This window comes from Hipposideros armiger, unplaced genomic scaffold (assembly GCF_001890085.2).
Source record: "Hipposideros armiger isolate ML-2016 unplaced genomic scaffold, ASM189008v1 scaffold_3, whole genome shotgun sequence".
Classification (NCBI taxonomy): Eukaryota; Metazoa; Chordata; class Mammalia; order Chiroptera; family Hipposideridae; genus Hipposideros; species Hipposideros armiger.
The window spans coordinates 7,724,664-7,744,370 of NW_017731353.1; the positions used below are offsets into that span (position 1 = coordinate 7,724,664).

The following is a 19,707-nucleotide window of genomic DNA, read 5'->3' on the forward strand; positions in this document are numbered from 1 at the left end:
TGAGTGAGTGAATGAATGAATGAGTGAATGAGTGAGTGAGTGAGTGAATGAATGAATGAATAGATGGCGACTCCCCCAGGGTGGCCCAGGAGGAGATAATAGCCGCTGCTGGTCACTGCAGGCTCCACTCAGGAGCCACATGTGCCTGCGGGGCTGCTCTCCCACATGTCAACTCTTCGAGCAATGCCTGTCACCTGTAGTCCTGAGGGCGCTGTCACGAGCAGCTACCTGGGACCTACCTGGATTTTACCTGAGGGGATCTTTTCCCTGTCTTTGAGTGGTTGCCCTTGGCCGATAGCCAGGCCAGGTGTTCCCCACGGTGGATGCACTCCTGGTGCCAAAGTAGATTACAGCGTCACCTTTGTAACCCACCTGGGAACAGCACTGAGCAGTTTGCATAAACATTTTTCAATACATTATTTCACTTAATCTTCACAAGAACCATGTGAAGTTGATGAGATTTTTTTCACCCTGTTTCAGGAAGAGGAAATTGGGTCCCGAGAAGGAAACTGACTTACCCCACACAAACAGCCCACTCGCAGGGGAGCCAGCGCAGGGCCAAGCTGCCCACCTGGCCTGGCGCGCTCAGCCCCAGAAGCTGCTGCTCCTGATGGCACTGCCACCTCACCTCCTGGCACTGCCCACCCCAAGAACCCTGGGTTCTTGGGTAGCCCGAGTATCGGGGCCCCTGGGAGTTACTGAAAGAGGAAGGAGAAATGGGTGGGCCCTTCTGTTCCACTAGTCACCCTCCCCCAAGGAGAAGGGTCCTTTATATGTGGGACCCTTCACACCCTGAGAGCAGGATCAGATCACACACAAATACACACACACACACGCCACACACAAATACACACACACACGCCACACACAAATACACACACACGCCACACACAAATACACACACACCACACACAAATACACACACACACGCCACACACAAATACACACCACACACACACACACACACACCAGTACGGCGGAAGGCTTTCCCTGCAGTTCAGGAAAGTGGAGGCCGGGGTGGGCGGGGCCTGTGCTGGGAGGACGGCCACGCCCAGTGCTGCCGTCCACCGGGGAGGCCAGCGTCTGGGGCCAGGGTCAGTACTGTTCAGTTCCAGCCCAGCTCAACCACAAACGCTCGTGCAGCTGCAGGCGAAGCAGGTCCCTTTCCTGGACCCAGTTCCCCAGACTGTCCCGCCACTGCCCGTCTGGATCGGGCATGGGGAGGGCCCCTTGTTTCTCTGGGCAGAAGAAGGGCGTGGTGGACAGGGCAGGGCCCGGTTCCTAGAGCCTCCTCCCCTGCACGGAACTGTGTCCTTTGCTCTTTAGTCACCCGAGTAAGTCATTTAAAAAGAATTAAAGTAAAATGCACTCAACAGAATCCACAAACATGTATTAACACCAAACTAGACCAAAGCCTAATCAAGCCTTTAATTATTCAGAATTGTAGAGGAGGGCGGTGGGGCTCAGAGCGGCCTCCGGGGACCGCTGGGGGCAGGGTGGGGCGCTTCGACCAGGACCTTCAGCCCCTGGGACGTGACAGAAAGCCGAAAATGGGTCCCAGAGAGCTTCAGGAGCCCTAGGATGCAGGCCTTGGAGCTGCCCTCCTGCCTATTTATGCCACAGCATGTCTGCTTAAAAATTTACAGCCCTATTTATACCCTGGTGGGCACTCGGCTTTCAGAGGGCAGAAGCCATTTGTGGTAAGAGGCCTGCCTGCTCCATGCATTCTGTTAAGGGGCAGAGCGTCCACCCTTTGCTCCCTCCCTCGGCGCCCGAGTGATGCGTGCTCACTTCCCTCCTGTTTTTGTGGGGGGAGGGAGAGCGGGGAAGACCCAGACAGGGCACATGCCGGAGCCACCGAGCAAGTGTTCTGTCACTGGGGCTGGACTCCCAGCGGAGCACACACCATCCACTTCCATTTCTGCACAGTGGCTTCATGTTACAATCCACCTGCCCGTTCCAAAGGCGGAGCCTGGGTCCCAGCCCAGAGGCTCTGATTTTCATTGGCCCTGAGTCCTTGGGAGACGCCTGACGTCAGAACATCAAAGCACCTTCTCAGCTCTGACCTATGGCCAGGGTGGAGGACCATCGGAGACCCTCAGAGTGCACAAGCCGGGTGGGGGCCCTGGCTCTGCTCTCTTTGAAGGTGCCCATGGCCCTGAGATTGAAAGTGTGGGGTTGGGAGTCTGGCCAGGCCTCGAAGCGCGGCTGACTGCTGTGTGAGGGCAGACAAGTTGCTTAACTTCTCTGAGCCTTGGTCTCCTTATGTGTAAGATGGGACTCGAAATAGCGTTCACCTCCCAGGGTGAGATAAATATCATGACGGGCTCGGCACAGTGTCCTTAACATTGAAAGTGTTCCATAGACTTAGCAGTTAGTTTATTCCCTCGAGGTCAGGTGTGTCTACCGCCTGCTTTCCCCCACCCCCACCAGTCTCAGCACCTGCTGCCACATTGGCAAGGCCTAAGGGGACCGTGTCATTTGATAGCTGTGTGACCTTGAGCTTGTCGGGTGGCTTCTCAGGGACACATCCGACAGGTAAGAGAGTAGACACACTCAGGGAAGGGGGCTGCAGGCTGCGATCTTCTCGAGGGTTAGCCGATCGGGGTGAGAAACTCAGGGCGGGAAAAACGATAGGGAGGGAGGGTATGTGTTTTGTCGTAAGGCAACTGCATAGCTTGGTGTCTTTAAAGTTTGTTTGCTAAATTTAAAGTTTATTTTTTATAATTTTAATTCATTAAAAGCATTGCCTCCCTGGCACATGAAATGCCCACTGTGCTGTGTGCAGACAGCCCTCCATTAAAGGGTGACACCGAAGCCACTTTGTTCGCTCAGAAAATTGTAGTCTGTAGCCTTGTGGGTTTTGCCTTCATGTCTGGAATCGTATCCCCTGGGGCGGGGCTGGTCTTGCCTGGAGCCACAATTTGGGTCCCTTCCTCCCAGCCATGTGGCTGCCGCGAGTGCCAGGTGCTGACTGCTGTGCTGGGGTGACAGGGGTGAACGAGGCCTAGTCCCCCTCCCCCATGAGTTTCCTGTCCAATAAGGTGACTGAGCCAGGTGTGTGGGTCACTGCTGTGCAGGCATTGTGCCAACAAGGTGATGTTTCCACATCTTCAGCAGCCACCCCTGGCTTAACTCATCCAGGAGGCCCCCCTGGAGGAGGTGCCATATGGGCTGGGCCTTGAAGGATGAAGGAAACCAAACATTATAACTTTTCTCAAAAGAAGGGCTGCAGTTATTCAAAGTAACAGAATAAGACAGGTGAGGGGGGACAGGGAGACCTAAGGTAACACACCAGATATGTTTCAGCTCCCATGAGAGGTCTGAAGAGAAAGCATCGGAGAGAGTAAAAGTCACCCACATGTTGTATTGTACAAGCCTAAATTTTTCAGCAGAATTCGTGTTTATTGCTTTCAAATAACAAGTCATAAAATTCCAGGCATTTTTAAGTACCGAGGTGAGCAATGCCAGTTTTTCTCCTACGGAGAAGCCTTTAGGTTGTCTCTCTTTTTATTTTATTTTATTTTATTTGGGGGGGGGAATGTACAGTAAGAAGTGGACACCACACCATCTTTTCTTATCACTGACCAGGCAAAGCTAAGCCTCATCCCCAAATGATTTTGTTCCTAAAAGGGAGAGTATTTTCAAATTCAGCAAAAAGTCAGAAATGAAGATTTGCGGTTATGGAGGTGTCTTCCTCCCTCGTGACTGGGTTAGATTCTGAGCAAACGCTCCGGCGGCACTGCGGCAATCCTGAGCCTCACCCCCTCCCCACCGCCCCACATGCATTTGTACAGAATCACAAGCCAGTTTCCTGAAAATAAAAAAACACGGGCAGGTGGCTGCACTAAAACTGTTTTTCCTTTTAAGCTCCCTGGAACCCTGTTGAATATTAAAGTTCCATCTTGAGGCTAGACTCATTTCCGATCTGCCTGTAAGGATGTAAAACAGCGATTCTTCATTTGCTGGGTGATTGATTCCTGACTCTAGGTTCCAAATGCTCTTGTTTGCACAGCAGTCATCTACCTATGATATTGTTGGGTGTGATGGATGGTGTACAAGGTGGGGAAAAGACGCTCGATGCAACGTCAGGGAGGGCAAGTCTGCACATAGGCAACCAACCTTCTCAGAGAGATGCCCAGTGAGATTTAGGGGGAAAGAAAGCTGTCCCAGGGTGGGGGAAACCCCACAGGGCTGCCCGTCTTCATTGGTGTAGAATTGATTTCATCCTGCAGAATAAAGAGACTAGGAGCCATCCCCACCCCACCCCACCCCCAGCCCCCCCAAAAAACAGAAAAGGAATCACCCAAAGCCGTATGCCTGGAGCTATGGGCCGTGGGGACCGGGAGGCCCCAGCTCTGGTTTGCATCCCTACTTATAAGAACCCGGGCTGGAGGATGACAGAGGGAATGTTTACCAAACCAATTTGCTGTGTTTGGGGAGTGCTTGGTCCTAGCAGTCCCCGGTGGTGCTGGTGATTAACTAGTAAATAATGCATGGCCGCTCCTGGCTCCCAGTGTGGCGGCCATGTGGAGAGGCCGCTGTTGGGTGTCAGGAGGCGGATAAGATGGTCTGGCACCTGCCGCAGCTCCTTCCTTGAACCTGTTGCCTTTTTGACAGGTGCAAAACATGTCCCAATCCATAGAGGTCCTGGACCGGCGGACCCAGAGGGACTTGCAGTACGTGGAGAAGATGGAGAACCAGATGAAAGGGCTGGAGTCCAAGTTCAAGCAGGTGGAGGAGAGTCATAAGCAACACCTGGCCCGGCAGTTCAAGGTACGCACGTCCCTCCTCCGAGACCAGGCTCGTCTCCCCTTCATGCTTCCCCTTTCCCTCCAGAAATAGAGGTTGGGGGCCACGAGGGGCCCTGTAGCCTTGCCCTTGGCTTTGGGATCAGAGGCAACTTCCCCTCGCCCTGGTTTGGTGAAAGATACCCCTTAGCGGGGGAGGCTTGGGCAGCAGTTTTCAGATCCTATTAGTTTCTGAGGCCAGGGGTTCCCGGTCCCGAGCTTCTCCAGCCAAATCACAGATTAGCTGGGAAGGGGCATTCATGGGCCCCCGTCGCTCCACAGCTGCTGCACGTAAATCACATTAGCCAAGGATTAGCTTAATTGATTAGAGTCGTTTCTGGGCAGGGGTCACTCAGGGCAGTTTTTCACATCTGACCTAATTTAGCTGTGACACGGCTCACTGTAGATTCACAGGGAAGAAAGAGAAAGACACCAACATCTTTCTCACTTTGTGGTAAGTGTTTCTTTTCTCCAGGTAACTCTGGACACGAAAGCCGGAGTTTGTTTGACCTAAAACTCTATATACATATGTATAAATATGTATATATACACCTAGAGTTGACGAAGCTCCCAGATTATTACACTGAGAAATTATATGCACCTTAATTAAAGTGTACATGCACGTTAATTAGGAATCTAGCCCAGATGCAAAAGAACAGGTCAAGCTGCACAGCCCCGCTTGGCTAGAAATTGCTGACGCTCTGCCTTCCCGTCCTTTCAATGCTAATGTTTTCCTTTGATGAAGCAAGAAAGAATTCACTTTTAAAAGTGATACATTTTATAGACGAAATGGCAAGCTAATGAATTTATAAATCTATACTGTAACTAAAATAACAGCAGGCCTGATCCTGTGGAGGAGACATGAGCAGCCACTCTGGTTGGAGGCAGGTGGACACGCTGTCTTTACCTCTGATGTGTCATCAGTAATTGTCTTGGAAAGAGACCTTGACCTGCCTGACCAAAAAGAGCTTCTGTCTCTCCTTGAAAGGCTACTCCCTTCTCTGGGGCAGAGTCAGATTCCTCTAAAGATGAGGGTGTCTTCAGCACCCAGGGCTAGCTCATTCTGCAAGCACTGTGCACACAGCCATCTGCCTCCCAGCTCCCAATGTGGGGCACCGTGGTCCTAGAGGAAGAAAAGCAGCCCTTGCCTTTCACCATGCTTTAATTGCATTAAAAAGTCCAACCGAAATAGTTGTGAGGGAATCTACCTAACTGTCAAAGCCGTTTGTTTGGACTAACTCTAGCACTGAAGTGTGATTTTTTTTTTAATGACCATGAAAATATTTGTCTATTAATGGCTATCTGTTTAAGGCAGGCTAGTGAGGTAGCTCTTCAACAGTATTTCGTTTTCTTGCTTGCAGGGCTAACTTAAAAGCGTTTTTTCAATGCTGCAATGACTGAAGAAGCAGTGCATTTCCATGTAACCATGAAAGAGGGCCAAACAGCTTTTTGCACCCTGCATTTTTACTATTATTTTCCAATTCTTAGCGCCATTTCACTAAGGAACCTTGAACACAACCAGGATCCTCTATTTGCATGCGACTGTAGCTGCATTTCATGAATACTTTGAACCCTTGTCAATGCATTTTTTGAAAAAGAAAAAAAAAGAAACTTTGTGTATGTGACTTAAAGCATGTAACCTTAAGATGTTGCATTCTAACTGACAATAAAGACCTTTCCCAAATATGATGGTGTTCTGAAGACTGTTTAATATGCTCTGCTAACTCCTTTGGACCAGACGATAAATAAACCCATAAGTAAAGCGGGAGTGTGCACATTCCCTCACCTAGGGAGAAGCCAGGCCAAGGCAGGGTGTTACAAGTTTTTGCACGCATCGCACTGAACCCAGCTTATTTTAACCTTGCAGGCGATAAAAGCGAAAATGGATGAACTTAGGCCTTTGATACCTGTGTTGGAAGAGTACAAGGCCGATGCCAAATTGGTTTTGCAGTTTAAAGAGGAGGTCCAGAATCTGACGTCAGTGCTTAACGAGCTGCAAGAGGAAATTGGCGCCTATGACTACGATGAACTTCAGAGCAGAGTGTCCAATCTTGAAGAGAGGCTCCGTGCGTGCATGCAAAAGCTAGGTAGGCCCAGCCCCCTGCGGGGCGTGGCGCGGCCCCGCCCACCCGCGGCTCATGCGCAGGCTCAGGGAGTGGTGCTGAAGTGGACAGCGCCCGCCTGGCTTCAGGAGGCGACGGCTGGATTAGGGCTCCTGGGTAGGGCTACCTGGAGAGAGAGCAGAGGGCAGTCTGCACCCATGCGAGCGTGTTGTCCCACCCTGCGCAGAGGCTAGCTCCCAGACCCCGCGGAGTTGCACATCTGGACAAAAATAGGGTGATGCTAGATGTCGCAAGCCATCCGAAGAGTGTGTGTGTTTGTGCACGTGTGTGTGATGGGGCGAGCTCTTAAGACACAAGGGCTGGAAACATACATCTTAGGTTCCCTCCAGGTTGAGGACGAGGGCCGATGAAGTCTCTTCGATACTGCACCATGAATAATTTGAAAAAGAACAAATTCGGCCACACCACGGTGAAAATTTGCCATTCACAGTGAGTGAAGGCGTTCCTCCCCACAGCCTGTGAGCTCACGAGGTCCTCGCTCACGTTCACATTTTCCCAAAGGACCCTGAACAGGGGGCAACCCCTTTGAATTCTTATTCGTGATTGAACATCTACTTGCTTTATCAGCCTTCCTGTTAATTGCTGTAGCAAACCCTAGCGTGTTAGTGTCTGAGTCCACTTTTAAGTAGCACACTTTAAATTCCAGTTTCATTTTTAGGCTTTCCTAATAAAGATTAGCTGGCCCTTCTCACCACCGGTTTTAAAACAAAGGTTGCTCGTTCTCGTAGCGTATAGTTCTTAGAGGAGCTCGGGGTTTCTGCTTCATGAAGAAGCTCCCCTTTGGTTTTACATGATGTTCTAATTTGGATCCCTTTTTATCTCCCCCTTCCCCCCCCCCACACACACACACAGGCACGCCAAATGCCTTATTATAAACTTAAAACATCCCACAAGAATAAATACTTTTTAAATCCCTAGTGCTATTATGAGGTGAGAGAGAGCCTGCATGGAGACTGAGTCCGCCAACCTTTGTTTGAGCGGGCACCCGTTTCTAGATGATGTTCAGTGCTGGCCTAGGTGCCCCGTAAAGGCATATACTTTTAAGTTCCCCAGCCCTGGAGAGAAGACTGACATAGGCTGGGAGTTTAAGAATGAATCCGTTTTAATGTGTGCCCTCTGGCTGTGTCACATGGGGGAGTGTCTGCTGCATTTTTTGTGTGATGGGCTTCAGGGTGCATAAGTCCTGGTGTGTCAGGGGCTGGGTGACCAGGGACAGTCCCAGGAGGGGTCTGGGCTAGACTCCCTCTACCAGCTCTTTCCATTTGTGACATTTCAGGAGTCAGTGGGATATTTGAAATGTCCGTGATTATAGGGCTCTATTAATGACAATGGGGCTATATGATTATTACCATTGGGCACTGTCTTTGGGGTTCTGCCCATAATGACCCTGAGTTCACCAACCTCTCTCCAGACCCTCCAAGCCCTCCCACTGGGGGTCTGTCTTGTCCTCTGAAGAATCCAGCGTGGTGCTTTATTTGCTATTTATTGCCCCACAAGCGCTGTTTTCCCTCCCGGGTATCGAGGCTGTATAAACCGGGGAGGAACAAGATTAAGCCCCCACAGTTTCCGATTAGTGAGCCCAGGAGCAAAATGGAAATTCAGAGCAAAGAGTTACAAGTGGTGAGAAGCTAAGGGTCTTTCCGCGGGGGATGCCACCCTCTCAGGTTGAACAGCCTTCCTGTCTGTGCCCGGCCTGCTCTTAGAAGCTGGATGAATTTACCTTGTGGCTTAGGGTCTTGGGGCTGTCACTTGATTTCCCTTGGGCTGCTGAATGGTTGATTGGGGAATAAAGAGAGGACAACTAGGTGCTCAGAGGCTATGTTCTCCCAGCCATGAGGTTTCACCTCTGCGTTGAATTCTTCCTTCAAAAGACCTTGACGAGTAGATGGACCCGCTGAGCCGGAGTCTGCAGGTGGGGCCCAGGGAGCCGCATTTAACCAGCACCCGCATATTCAGATGGACCAAACTGTGAGAACCCCAGGCTGGGGAACAGTGTCATAAAGTAGTCAGGGCCACTCGACAGCTGTGTGGCTCTCTGAAGGCACCGACCACCTCGAGTTTCAGTGGCCTCTTTGTCTATAAGATGAAGGTGTAAGCGTTCCTGTACCCTGGGGTTACTGTGTGAGTGCACAGATGTCATTCATGTCCCGGGCCCTAAGCTGTGCCCTGCACAGAGCAGGTGGTAGGCGGATAGATAGGATAGGTAGGTATACAGACAGACAGATGATAGGCAACAGACGTGGATATAGCTGCTTCTCTTCCTAGGTTTTTGTTCTAGCTCAGTAACTTAAGGACCCACTTCATAGCCTGTGGCTTCTTAATGTCGTCTTTATTTTAGCTTCACAAATAGGCACCGTCTTAGCAGCCTGTTTCCTTGCTTGGAGGTTGCTGGCCAGCATAGAACAGAGGGAGGCAGCCCTCTGCTGTGTGGCACCGGGTGTGCCCACAGCTGTCCTGAGCCGGGAGGACTAGGGCATGACGTAGCGACATAGCATCTCAGTGGCTACAATGTCCTTCCCGCCGTCTGCCCCTTGGTTCCCTGGAGAGAAGTCTGACTGTAGGTTCCCTGGTGCACAGTGTCTGGGTTACCCTCCTGGTGTCACAGTGGGAAGACAGCCCCCCCCTGCCGCTCCCCAAAAGTGCTTTTAGTGAGGCCTCTGTGTCGCACCTTCTCTTCAAGCCGATGTTTCTGCCAATTTCTGGCCCCAGAATATACACAGAACAAAGCAGGTTCTGTTTGTTTTCTGTTTCCCTTTTTGAATCCCTGTCTCCATGGGATTGTGTGTTTGTCCTGATGGCCTACCGGAAACTTGAATCTGAAACTCTTACTTCTAGACCTCTTATATCTCCTGGCTTCGCTCTTCTCCATTTTTAAGGGGTAAAAGCTGGGAGATGGGCCTGGAGGCCAGGGGGTGGTCCCAGGACCCAGTCTACCTGCTGTGGGCAACCAGCCCCCTCAGCCTGGTCTCTGGCCTGAGTCCCTTGGTGGGCGTGTCACCCTGGACCTGTTCAGGCACCTTTTGGAGACACCCTGGCTCTTGTGCAGAAGTAGCCTCCTTCTACTTCTAGGAACAGTGAAAGGCAACGATTTCATCTGCAGGGTCACTGCTTTGTCAAAGCTTCCCACTTTGCAAGGACACCTGGCCCTTCCAGCTGGGTGTGCCGTCCTGGAGCTCAGCACCCATGAGTGCACCTGCATCCCCCCACTCCCCTCCCCGTGCACACACCCTGAGCACCAGTGACGAGAGAGGGACGTTTTCGTGAACTGAAAGTGCCAAGGCTGTACCACCCAGCTCTGCTGTGGGGCCTTTTAGATCCTGTCAGTTCCCAAGGTCTTGGCAGAACCAGTCTGGGTGGAGCAGAGCAGTGGCCTCCAGTCCCTAGGCCCTGGAGCGCTGAGCATGCAGCCATCGTATGAAGAATGGGGCTCCGGCTCCCAGGCCAGCTGGAACCCTTCCCCACCTGCTCTAACCCATGGCTTGAAGGCTCCTCCAGGGGCTGGGAGAGGGTGGCCCAGGGGCATTGGGTGAGGGAGAAGGGAGGCCTGGGCCCGAACAGGCGGGGCCAATCCGGCTGCAGGTCAGACCTGCGGCCTGTCTCCCAAGGCGCCAGCTCCCCTTCTCTGCAGCCACAGGCCGGACAGCCACCACGGGCAGGACGTGGTGCCATGGCCCAAGGCAGCCATGACCTAGACTTTCCTGAGGGTCAACCCCCTTTTCTCCATATTCTCAGCCTGAATTCACAATAACGATAATAGTGCGGCCTCCGTGACCATGTGCTCCCTGTCAGGCATCCTTCTAGAAGCTCTCCATAGCTTCAGTGCTGTAATTCTCGCAACCACCCTCGGAGGCAGGTTTGGTCATTATAGGCAAGGAAAACCATCTATGCCACACTCCTTCGCCTCCCGTCCCCTCTACTGGGACAGATAGCGAAGCAATAGACTGATGAGGAGTTTCTGGGAGATGAACGATTTCACCTCCAAGCCCCTGAGAGATGAGTCGTTCACTCACTCACTCATTCTGGACAGCTCCCCAGGCTGTCTTGGGAAATGCACGAGTGCAATAAGCGTCTTGCCTGGGGCAGTAAGACTCAGACACTCGTGCCTGTGGCCCCAGGAAATGTGTGGTCACTAGCACGGGTCAGTGAGAACAGGAGGGTGGGGTCAGAAGGGACAGGTGTTTGGAAGAGGGATCAGTTTGGGCCGAGCCACAGGAGACAGGTGGGAAGGGCGGTGCCATTCCAGGTGGAGCAGCGGCTTGAGCAAAGGTTGGGGGCAGGAAGGCAGGCTTGTGGCCAGGCACCTGAGCTGAGTTGGGGCTCTGACCCTTACCACTTTACCTGCGGAGCGTGGCCTGGAGGACAGAAGTCTGGCCTCCTTCAGGGAAGGTCATTCAGCAGAGTCCCAGTGAGTCACCGTCACACTGAGAAACGGCCAGGACACACCAAGTGCTCCAGATGGAAAACCGGCAGCCTGTCCACCCACGGTGCCCCAGGCCGTGCCTCCACAGGGGCAATGGCTCCTTAGGACTTCCGACAGGACTACTGTCCCAGGCCCAGTGAGAGGGAGGCCTTCCATGGGAACGTCACAGGGGCTCAGTGACTTCTCAGTGGATGCTGGCCTCCGGGTGCAGGGCGGGGCCGGAGGAGGGCTGCTGATGGTCACAGGTGACCCCTGTTAGCATCTCCAGGTTCCCACACAGCTCAAACGGTCTGCCGTCCTGGGGGCAGGCCAAGCTCCCCCGGGGCCAACAGGAGCAAATTGAGTGCGGAGGGACCAGCCTTGGGCTCTGCCTCTCCCACCCCACCCCACCTGCACCGAAAGCCCTTAGAGAACACCACCCCCAACCCCCAGGAGGTGAGTGGGGTGAAAAATTGGTCCAGGAATCCCCCCGAGATTTCCAAAAACCTACCCACTTTCTTCTTCTAGTTGCTGTGGATGCTGGTTAACCTCGGATGTAGCCCCAGCTCCCTCTCCCCATCTCTCCTCCCGCAGATTGGGGAGGGTGGACAGGGCTGAGCAGACTTGCTTTGATTTTCAGCAGTGACCCAGGCCCGTGTGCCCACTCGCCTCCCAGCCCTGCGAGCAACGGCAGCCTGCGGCCGGGAAGGGGCAGCGTTAACGTGGGAAGGTCCATAATTCCTCCAGAAGGCGGAACAGGCGACAGAAACCCGGGGAAGAAATAGATGCGTAAAAATAGTTGTGGCGTTTCTTTTTCGAATCTGGGCCAGAGGCAGCACCCGGGAGCAGAGGAGCGTGACTGGGGATTCGGGTGCAAAGCCAGCCCTTCTTCTGACTGCAGTCGGCAGCTCTTAATCCGTCCTCAAGCCTCCGAGTTGTCCAGACCCCTGTTTTCCTGCCAACGGAGAGCCGGGGGCGCCTGGCGCTGGGCCCGGGGTCAGGAGGGTCCATCGTCCCAGTCCTGTGTGATGCTACCAGTGGATGTACCCCACCGAAAGTTTGAGGAGAGAGCACCCTGAGTGTGCAGAGGTGGCTGGGCCAGGCCACGCCCCTCCCTGGGACCACCCTGCACTTTGCGGATTATCCTGGCTAAACCGAGGGCCTGGGGTTAAGTCCCTGAGAATCTCCCACAAGCGCCCAAATCCTCTCTGAACTTTGCAGGCTGCTGTGTACACGTGCTAACTCGCCGACTCGATGTCAGTAGAGCAGTAGAGACCTAGGAAGGGAGGACAGTACACAGGGCACACATCCCCACAGGGAAGCCGCCCTCCTCCCACCTGGGGAGGGACATGGGCTCCCAGGGCCCAGAGGCTGGCTGAGACTTGGTAGCTGCGCACGCACACAGGTTGGCATCGGGTGGGAGGAATGGGGTTTTGATGGTGTGGGGACCACCCTGGGCCGTCAGGTGCAGCCTGGGAGGCGTGCGGGCTGTGGGAAGCGCAGAGGCTGAGTCGGGAATGCTGGGTTCCAGTTTCCTCCTGCCAGTGTGAAGGGTGGTATGGCCCTGAGCACGTCCCACCCCATCACCAGCCTCCATCTGGGAGACAGGAGGGACCCGAGGTCACGTCCTGGCCGTCCTGATGCCCTCCGACCTGTCAGTGCCCTCAGAGCCCCAGCTCTCCAGCCGCTGGGCTGCTCCCCCAGGCAGAAGAGACATTCTCGCCCTGCAGGAAGAGCTCACAGGCTGTGGGGGGGAGGGGTGCAGGCGCCCCTTGCTCCTGGTCTGGCTCTGACTGACAGAAGGGAGCCCAGGAGGCATTTGTTAGAGTGCAGTGCACTGCCCTTCTGCCTAACGGGCGGAACCGTGGCTCGCACCGTGTCCTGCTTGGAGCCTCACTGTGTGCCCGAGTCTGCCGGGGGGCTCCAGCGCCTTCTCTCTAGCAGCCATCAGGGCCGAGCGGCCACTGTCCCCATTTCCCAGAGGAGAAGACTGAGTCTTGTCAGGCTGATCCCGCTCCCCCGTGGTGCTGCCCTGGCACCACCCGGGCCCCAAGGGGAGAGAGGGAGGCCTGGGGAGTGGCCCCTCCCTCCTCCGCCCTGGCTGTAGCTGCTCTGTTTGGGGGAAGGGCGCCTTCTCTGGCCTTTGGGGTTTGGGGTGCCGTCCCAGACGAGGGGGCAGAGGAGACACTGTATCCTCCCCCAGTGGGCAGTCGGCGGCCAAGGCACTCACTCTTCTGCACTGTGGCTTTCTTCCAGCTTGCGGCAAGCTGACGGGCATCAGTGACCCCGTGACCATCAAGACCTCAGGCTCGAGGTTCGGGTCCTGGATGACAGACCCCCTGGCCCCAGAAGGTGATAACCGGGTAAGTGCCCCCTTGGTCGGGCCTGGATCTGGGGTCATTTGGACCACTGAGTGTCTGGCTCTCACGCTGATGCCCACGTGCCCACTTACCCGGCAACCAGGGGCTGTGGCCTGAGCGAGCGTGGTGCCCCCAGGGGTCTGCCCTCCCCTGCTGAGGTCCCTGTGCCAACCAGAGTCACAGAGCACGGGGACAGATATGAGGATGACGGTAGCAGACCAAGGACGGAGCAGCAGACCCCTGCACTGCCCTCCCCAGGCGTGGGTCCCTCGGGCTGGGTGGGCGCTCAGCGTCTGAAACCTTTGAGATGTGCCCACCCGCCTCTGCTCAGGAGGAGAATCCATTAGCCTTTCTTGTTTTAATGACATCTCATTTGTATTTCATTTGCCATTCCTTTCATGGCTGATGGAAACTCATGCTTCTTTTTGATATAGGAAAGAGGCCATGTTCCTTTTTTCTAGACTTTTCCCACCTGGGTAAAATCTCAGAAAAGAAGAGACAAGGAGCACATGGTCTCAATTGATCGGGGGGTCTGGGTCCTGTCGTTTGAGCCCCTTTAGGAAGTGGGGGGATGGCGGGCTGAGAGCGGAGGGGATGCCTGCCCTGCTCAGCCACTGGGCGTTACGAAGCCTCGTTTTGGAGCGTCCGCTAAGGGCAGATTCCGCCCGAGTTCCCAGTGGACGAGAGAAGCTGCTTGGGCTTTGCGTCCTTTGGCGTCACTGGCCTGACCGCCGTGGCCCGGAGTGAGCGACCAGTAGCCTGGAGCGTTCCTTGTCAGCCCCCTTTCCTTCAGGGGCCTGCAGGATGCGTAGAAAGTAAGCATTGTGAAAAAAAAACAAAAAAGAACTCAATTCCTCCTCTGAGCCGGATTGAGAAAGGGGCTGAGAAATTTGAGGTCCTCTGAGCCACATCTGGAGGATTTTTAATGGAAACGGGTGGGTCATGCTCGGTCCCTCTGTCCTGAGATTTCCGATCGCCGTACACCCCCCATTTAGAAGGCAGCTTAAGGCATGACCTCTTGTAGTTAAAATGTGAGATGACACTGCTTCTGACACACTTCCTCCTCATGGGGACAAGGACAGGCGGGCTCCTGGAGCCTCTGCATTTGCCTTCATCCACAGCCTCCAGTGGGAGGAGGCCCCGTCTCACCCCCCAGCAGGGAACAGCGTTTTCCCAGCCGCGAATCCCAGCATTGGCCGGTGGAGAGGTCTGGAGGGGCTGGCTGCGTTCCGCACGCCCAGACACGATGAGGGATGAGACGAGGGTTAGCTATTTGGCGGGGGGGAGTTTATTTCTGTTTTATTTTCTGCATCGTGACCACTAGCCAGTACTTACACGTTTTCTAACAATTTAATTGGCTGACTGTTACCCTGACTGTTCCTTTGTCCACATTCCACCTGGAAACCCCCACGTCTATTCCGAGCTTGGTCGGGAGCGGGATCTGGCTGAAGGTGCTGGTGATAATGACAATAATACGGAAGTAAATCAAGGTGATGGCAGACACTGAGGGATCCGCCCTGTGTGCCCGGGTCTAGTGAAGCCCTTGGTGTACGTAAGGACCCCTCATACAAGGGGGAGTAACGGGGCGCACCCACAGCCACACGTGGGCCTGTCCTGCTCTGGTCCTTCAGTGACCCTCCAGCGCAGAGATCGTTGTCATCTCCACTGAGCTGATGACAAAACCCAGATCCAAAACAGTCATGTGACTCACCCAGGGTCTTGGAAAGGCTGCTCAGTGGTTTGGTGAACAACTGTCTACAGCAGGCACTGGCGTTCCAAGCTGAGTCCCCTGATACTGCCCACCCCCCCAATTTTCCTCTCCCCGCCTCCTGCCTGCAATCCACTTACCCGACCACGCACACCCCACAAGCCCAGGCAGACCCACTGGGGTCTGTGAGCCAGAGCCCCTGACCTTGGTGCTGCAGGAAGGAACCCATGTCTAGATGGCTCCGCCTGTGCCTGACACTGAAAATGTGCCTCTCGTCCCTGATTTAATATCAGTTCCCTTTGTCTCTGAGAGGGCTAGTCATTTATCTTTGCTCAGACACCAAGTATCGGGGCTCCCGGAAGCCCGCTGTTTGCCTCCCCCTTACGGGGAGGGCGTAGAACCGTGAAGCTGTCGAGGTGGTGATGGATGCGTTTGATAATTAGACATCTATTTTCTGCTTGATGACTTGATCGCCCTCCAGGAAAGGAGGCCCTGGTGATGGACAGATCTTGTGAGGAAGGCGGGAGGGGGAGGGCTTCTCGGGGAACTGATGGCACCCGAGGAAGGGAGGAGAGCGCTGGGCTGGCCAGGGAGGCCAGGAGACTGCTCAGAGCACTTTGGGCAGCCGACAGCCCCACCCCAAGCTGGTCTCGGGCCATTCTGAGCCATGAGGTGGAGGTAGTGGCCTCCAGCACAGCCGCTAAGTGACACGTCCCCAGATCCCGCCATTGATCTGGAAGAGACTGTTTTGTTTTGTTTGATTTTTTTCCATTTTCCCATCCAATTTTGATCACACACACGCAGGAGACCAATAACTCGCTCAAAACAAAAAAAAGAAAATCAATGTTAGCTTCAGGGCAGGCTGCCACGGGTGGGGGAGGGGGCGTGCGTGCGTGGTGAGAGGGATGTGGCCAGAGGCTGAGAGGGAGGGAACTGCCCAGGGACCCCCGGTGGGGGCCCGTGGAGGCCAAGGGGGCGGCGGGAGAGCGGCACAGCGGCCAGGTCCTGCCACCTTTGCGCGGAGCTCTTAGAATGAGGTTAGTTGGGCATCCTTCCTTCCCCATCTCATTCATTAAGCACCAACTGTGTACCAGGCGCTGTGGCGGACCCTATGCTGGACACCAGGCCCAGAAGCCACCGTCTCTCAGCGGCGACCCGCCCACGTGTTTCTGTTGGCACCCAGGCTCCAGAAGCTCTCTGCCTGATGCCAGGATCTCGTTCCCGTCCCCTGCTAGGCCATGCCTCTCCCCTGGGAGACCACGTGCTCTCCAGGGACCCTGTTCTCCAATGCTGAGGCGCGTAGCTCCGACTGTCCACCTTTCTAGAGCCCCGTGTCCACGTCCCCTTTACTGGCCTGCCTCTGCCGTGGGTGCCGCAGCCCCGCTCACACCAGACATCCTCAGCAAGGGGCCCAGTTGCCTGTTGCCACCCCCAGGAAGTGCCTGTTCAGAGACACTATCAGTTTACAAGGAGCAGTGAGCTTAGCTTTGTGTGTAAAAGCTGCTCCCTGCATCTAAAGGGTGTCAAAGCCATGCAGACGTTTTATAAGGGTCATTCAGAATCCCTTCTCCTGAAGGTCAGATGATCTGACAGACTATTGGATGTGGTCAGCGGTCAGACAAGGGCCTGCACAGTGAGGCGCTCAATAAACACTAGCCCCCCTCTATCCTTTCGTCTGTGGGGGCAGCGACGGTCTGGGGGTCGCTGACGTCTCCCTGCTCCGTGACCGTCTCCCCCCGTCCAGCTAACAGCTCCCTTTCTAGCATCTTTCCTCACAGCCCAGGCTCCTTGATGTCAGCAGTCCCGACAGGAGGACATGTGACAGAGGCCTGGCAATCCAAAGGGAAGAGCGCACTCAGCCCAGGTGACTCGCATAGGCCCCTGAGCAGTGTCCCCTCCCACCTCCCCTGGCCACGTCAGTGCCTCTGGACGGCGGTGCCAACTCAGTGCCAGACAGCTGCCCATTGCCCTGTGCTGCCGTAGCCGAAACCTCCCTTGTCACTGAAAAGCAGATGAAAATAATAGAGACAACTAGGAGAATTCCACGTTCTCAGTAAACTCGACCTTACGGAACCAAACGCGGCTGAGATGTGGCAGACCCGGCTTTCTGACGGGAGGCAGCACTGGGTGTGCTGGCCTCGTGCACGCAAGGGGTGGCGTTTACAAATGTAAGAGTCGGCGGGTTGTTTCGCTTCACCTTTTCTGGCACAGGGAGCCTCATGGATGGGGAGGGGGTCTGGGCAGGGACGGGGGCCACCCCCGAGGGCAGGCAGTGTCCAGGAAAGAGGACTACAGCCAGATTCTTTAAGAGAAGGGGCCTGTGAGGAGGCAGCCCCAGCCCCCATCAGCCTCGGTGCAGGGCGGGGTGAGGCTGTGGTTGGGAGAAGGGACCCCAAGACCCCAGGGAAATGTGGCTCATTGGCCTTCACATTGTAACATTCACATTATAATGTGAGCCCTCACATTATAACCTGTGAGCAGATTTTTAAAATCTTGGTGCCAAGGCTGCAACTCAATCCAATTAAGCCAGAGTGGCGGGGCCAGGACCCAGACAGGGGACGTGAGGAAGCTGAGAACACCTGCCGAGAGCCGAGTGCGGTCAAGTCCACGGTGAGCCACGCGGGCCCCCAGCCCTGTCTGCACAGTAGGACTGCCTGGAAGCTCTAACCAAACACGAGCGGCTGGCTCTGCCCAGCTGTCAGATGTAATTGTTCTGGGTGTGAAAGCTCCCAGGCCACTCAGATGCAGCAGGTTGACAATCGGACAACTGCTGGGCCCAGGTCGCTGGTTCCCACACAGGCAGCTGGGGAGGCCAGACAGCTGGGGAGGCCCCTGGAGGGGACAGGACACCTCTGAACTTGGGTGTCCAACACCACCTGGACAGGAGGGGAAGAGGCATTTCCGATGAGACCAGAGTGCACACACCCAGGGGACAGGGAGCCCTCAGTGAAAAACGGGGCCCTTATCACAAGGCCTTTGGGGGTGCCAAGCATGCGCCTCTCTGTTGCACAGGGTGGCTTCTCATCCGTGACTTAAAGCCCCTCAGGCCAAGAGCTGGTCGTCAAGCATGTAGCACCTTGGACTGTTTTCCCTCCCGCCAACGCTGCATCTTCCAGAAGTGTGTCCTATGTCCAATTTGCCAGTTTACAGAAGAAAAAGGACGTTTTAAAGTCCTTAGTAATTTGATGATGATTCCACCCATTTCCACACATAGAAGGGAAGCACTGGACCCTGGGGAACGGGAACACATCAGACCCATCCATTACCGAAGGCCCAGTCGTGGGGAAGGCAGACGTTGGCACACATTCTAAAAGCGTCTGGGCGCTGAGACAAGGCGAGGCCATTCCTTAGAGGGGGGTCGGGCGAGGGGTCAGGGAGGAGTGTCCTTTGAGCTGAGCCTGAAAGAAGCAGTGAGCGCCCCGTCTCAGGAGATAATCAAGCAGAGGGAGGAAGGCCGTTTTTGGGTGACTTGGCCAGGGGAGTGTCCGCAAACCACCCTGAGAACCTCCACCCATCAAAATGCTGCACTCGCCCTGTTCTAATCTGTGCCCATACCGTTGAGGGCTGGTCTGTGGAGGCTAAAAACACTGAAAGCCTCAAATGAGACCCAGTTTGGGTTTTTGGGGTTTTTTCCTTTTAAATCTTGTTAAAAACAAAAAGCACATCTGAATGGATATCTCAGGAACAAGGTTGTTTTTTGGGTTTTTTTTTAAATTTTTAACGCATGTGTAATGCCACCTCGGAAAGTGGCCGCCCCCTCCATCTCCCCTGCAGCTCACAGGCCCGAGATGGATAGAACAGCTGTCCTCCTGCCAGACAGACGCACCGGCAGTGGTGGCAGCCGGCAGACTCCTGACTCACGCGTTGCTTTCTAATTTGCTCCCATATTGGTTGAAAATGACTAGAGCATTTTGTACAAAGCCTAGACAGTTTCGAGTCAACTGGCATTTAAGCAATAATCAGACATCTCTTCCTCCGTCACCCCGATTTGGGCCACTCCTGGGTTGGTTATCTTGGTTGATTTCGACAGTCAGGGCCCTTAGGAGCCCGCCTTCTTGGACAGGCACTTTGTCCCGGCCTGGGTGTGACAAAGCGCGATGACACTCGCAGCGTCCCAAATGCCAAATTAATGACGTTCTGCCTGGCAGACGGGATGACTCAATCCGGCCTGCTGTGACGGAAACAGAAAGGTGGGGCCGAGAGGCCTGACGTGTGGTGCCTGTTGGATGCGGGAGGCTGCCCTTCCTGGTGACCTCAGTGGGTCAACACCGAGACAGGAGCTGCCCGGTGCTGTGTCCTTGTCCAAGGACCAGGCAGCCATGCCCTT

At 54.7% G+C, this 19,707-nt stretch overlaps 1 protein-coding gene across 1 annotated transcript in view; it reads left to right on the forward strand.

The window, feature by feature from the left end:
- Positions 1-19,707, forward strand: part of OLFM1 (olfactomedin 1) — a 37,469-nt gene that overhangs the window by 15,563 nt on the left and 2,199 nt on the right. Inside the window, exons 3-5 of the mRNA XM_019639753.1 lie at positions 4,621-4,776; positions 6,658-6,877; positions 13,569-13,675. Coding sequence (XP_019495298.1) covers positions 4,621-4,776; positions 6,658-6,877; positions 13,569-13,675 — 483 coding nt within the window. The remainder of the gene's footprint in view (positions 1-4,620; positions 4,777-6,657; positions 6,878-13,568; positions 13,676-19,707) is intronic.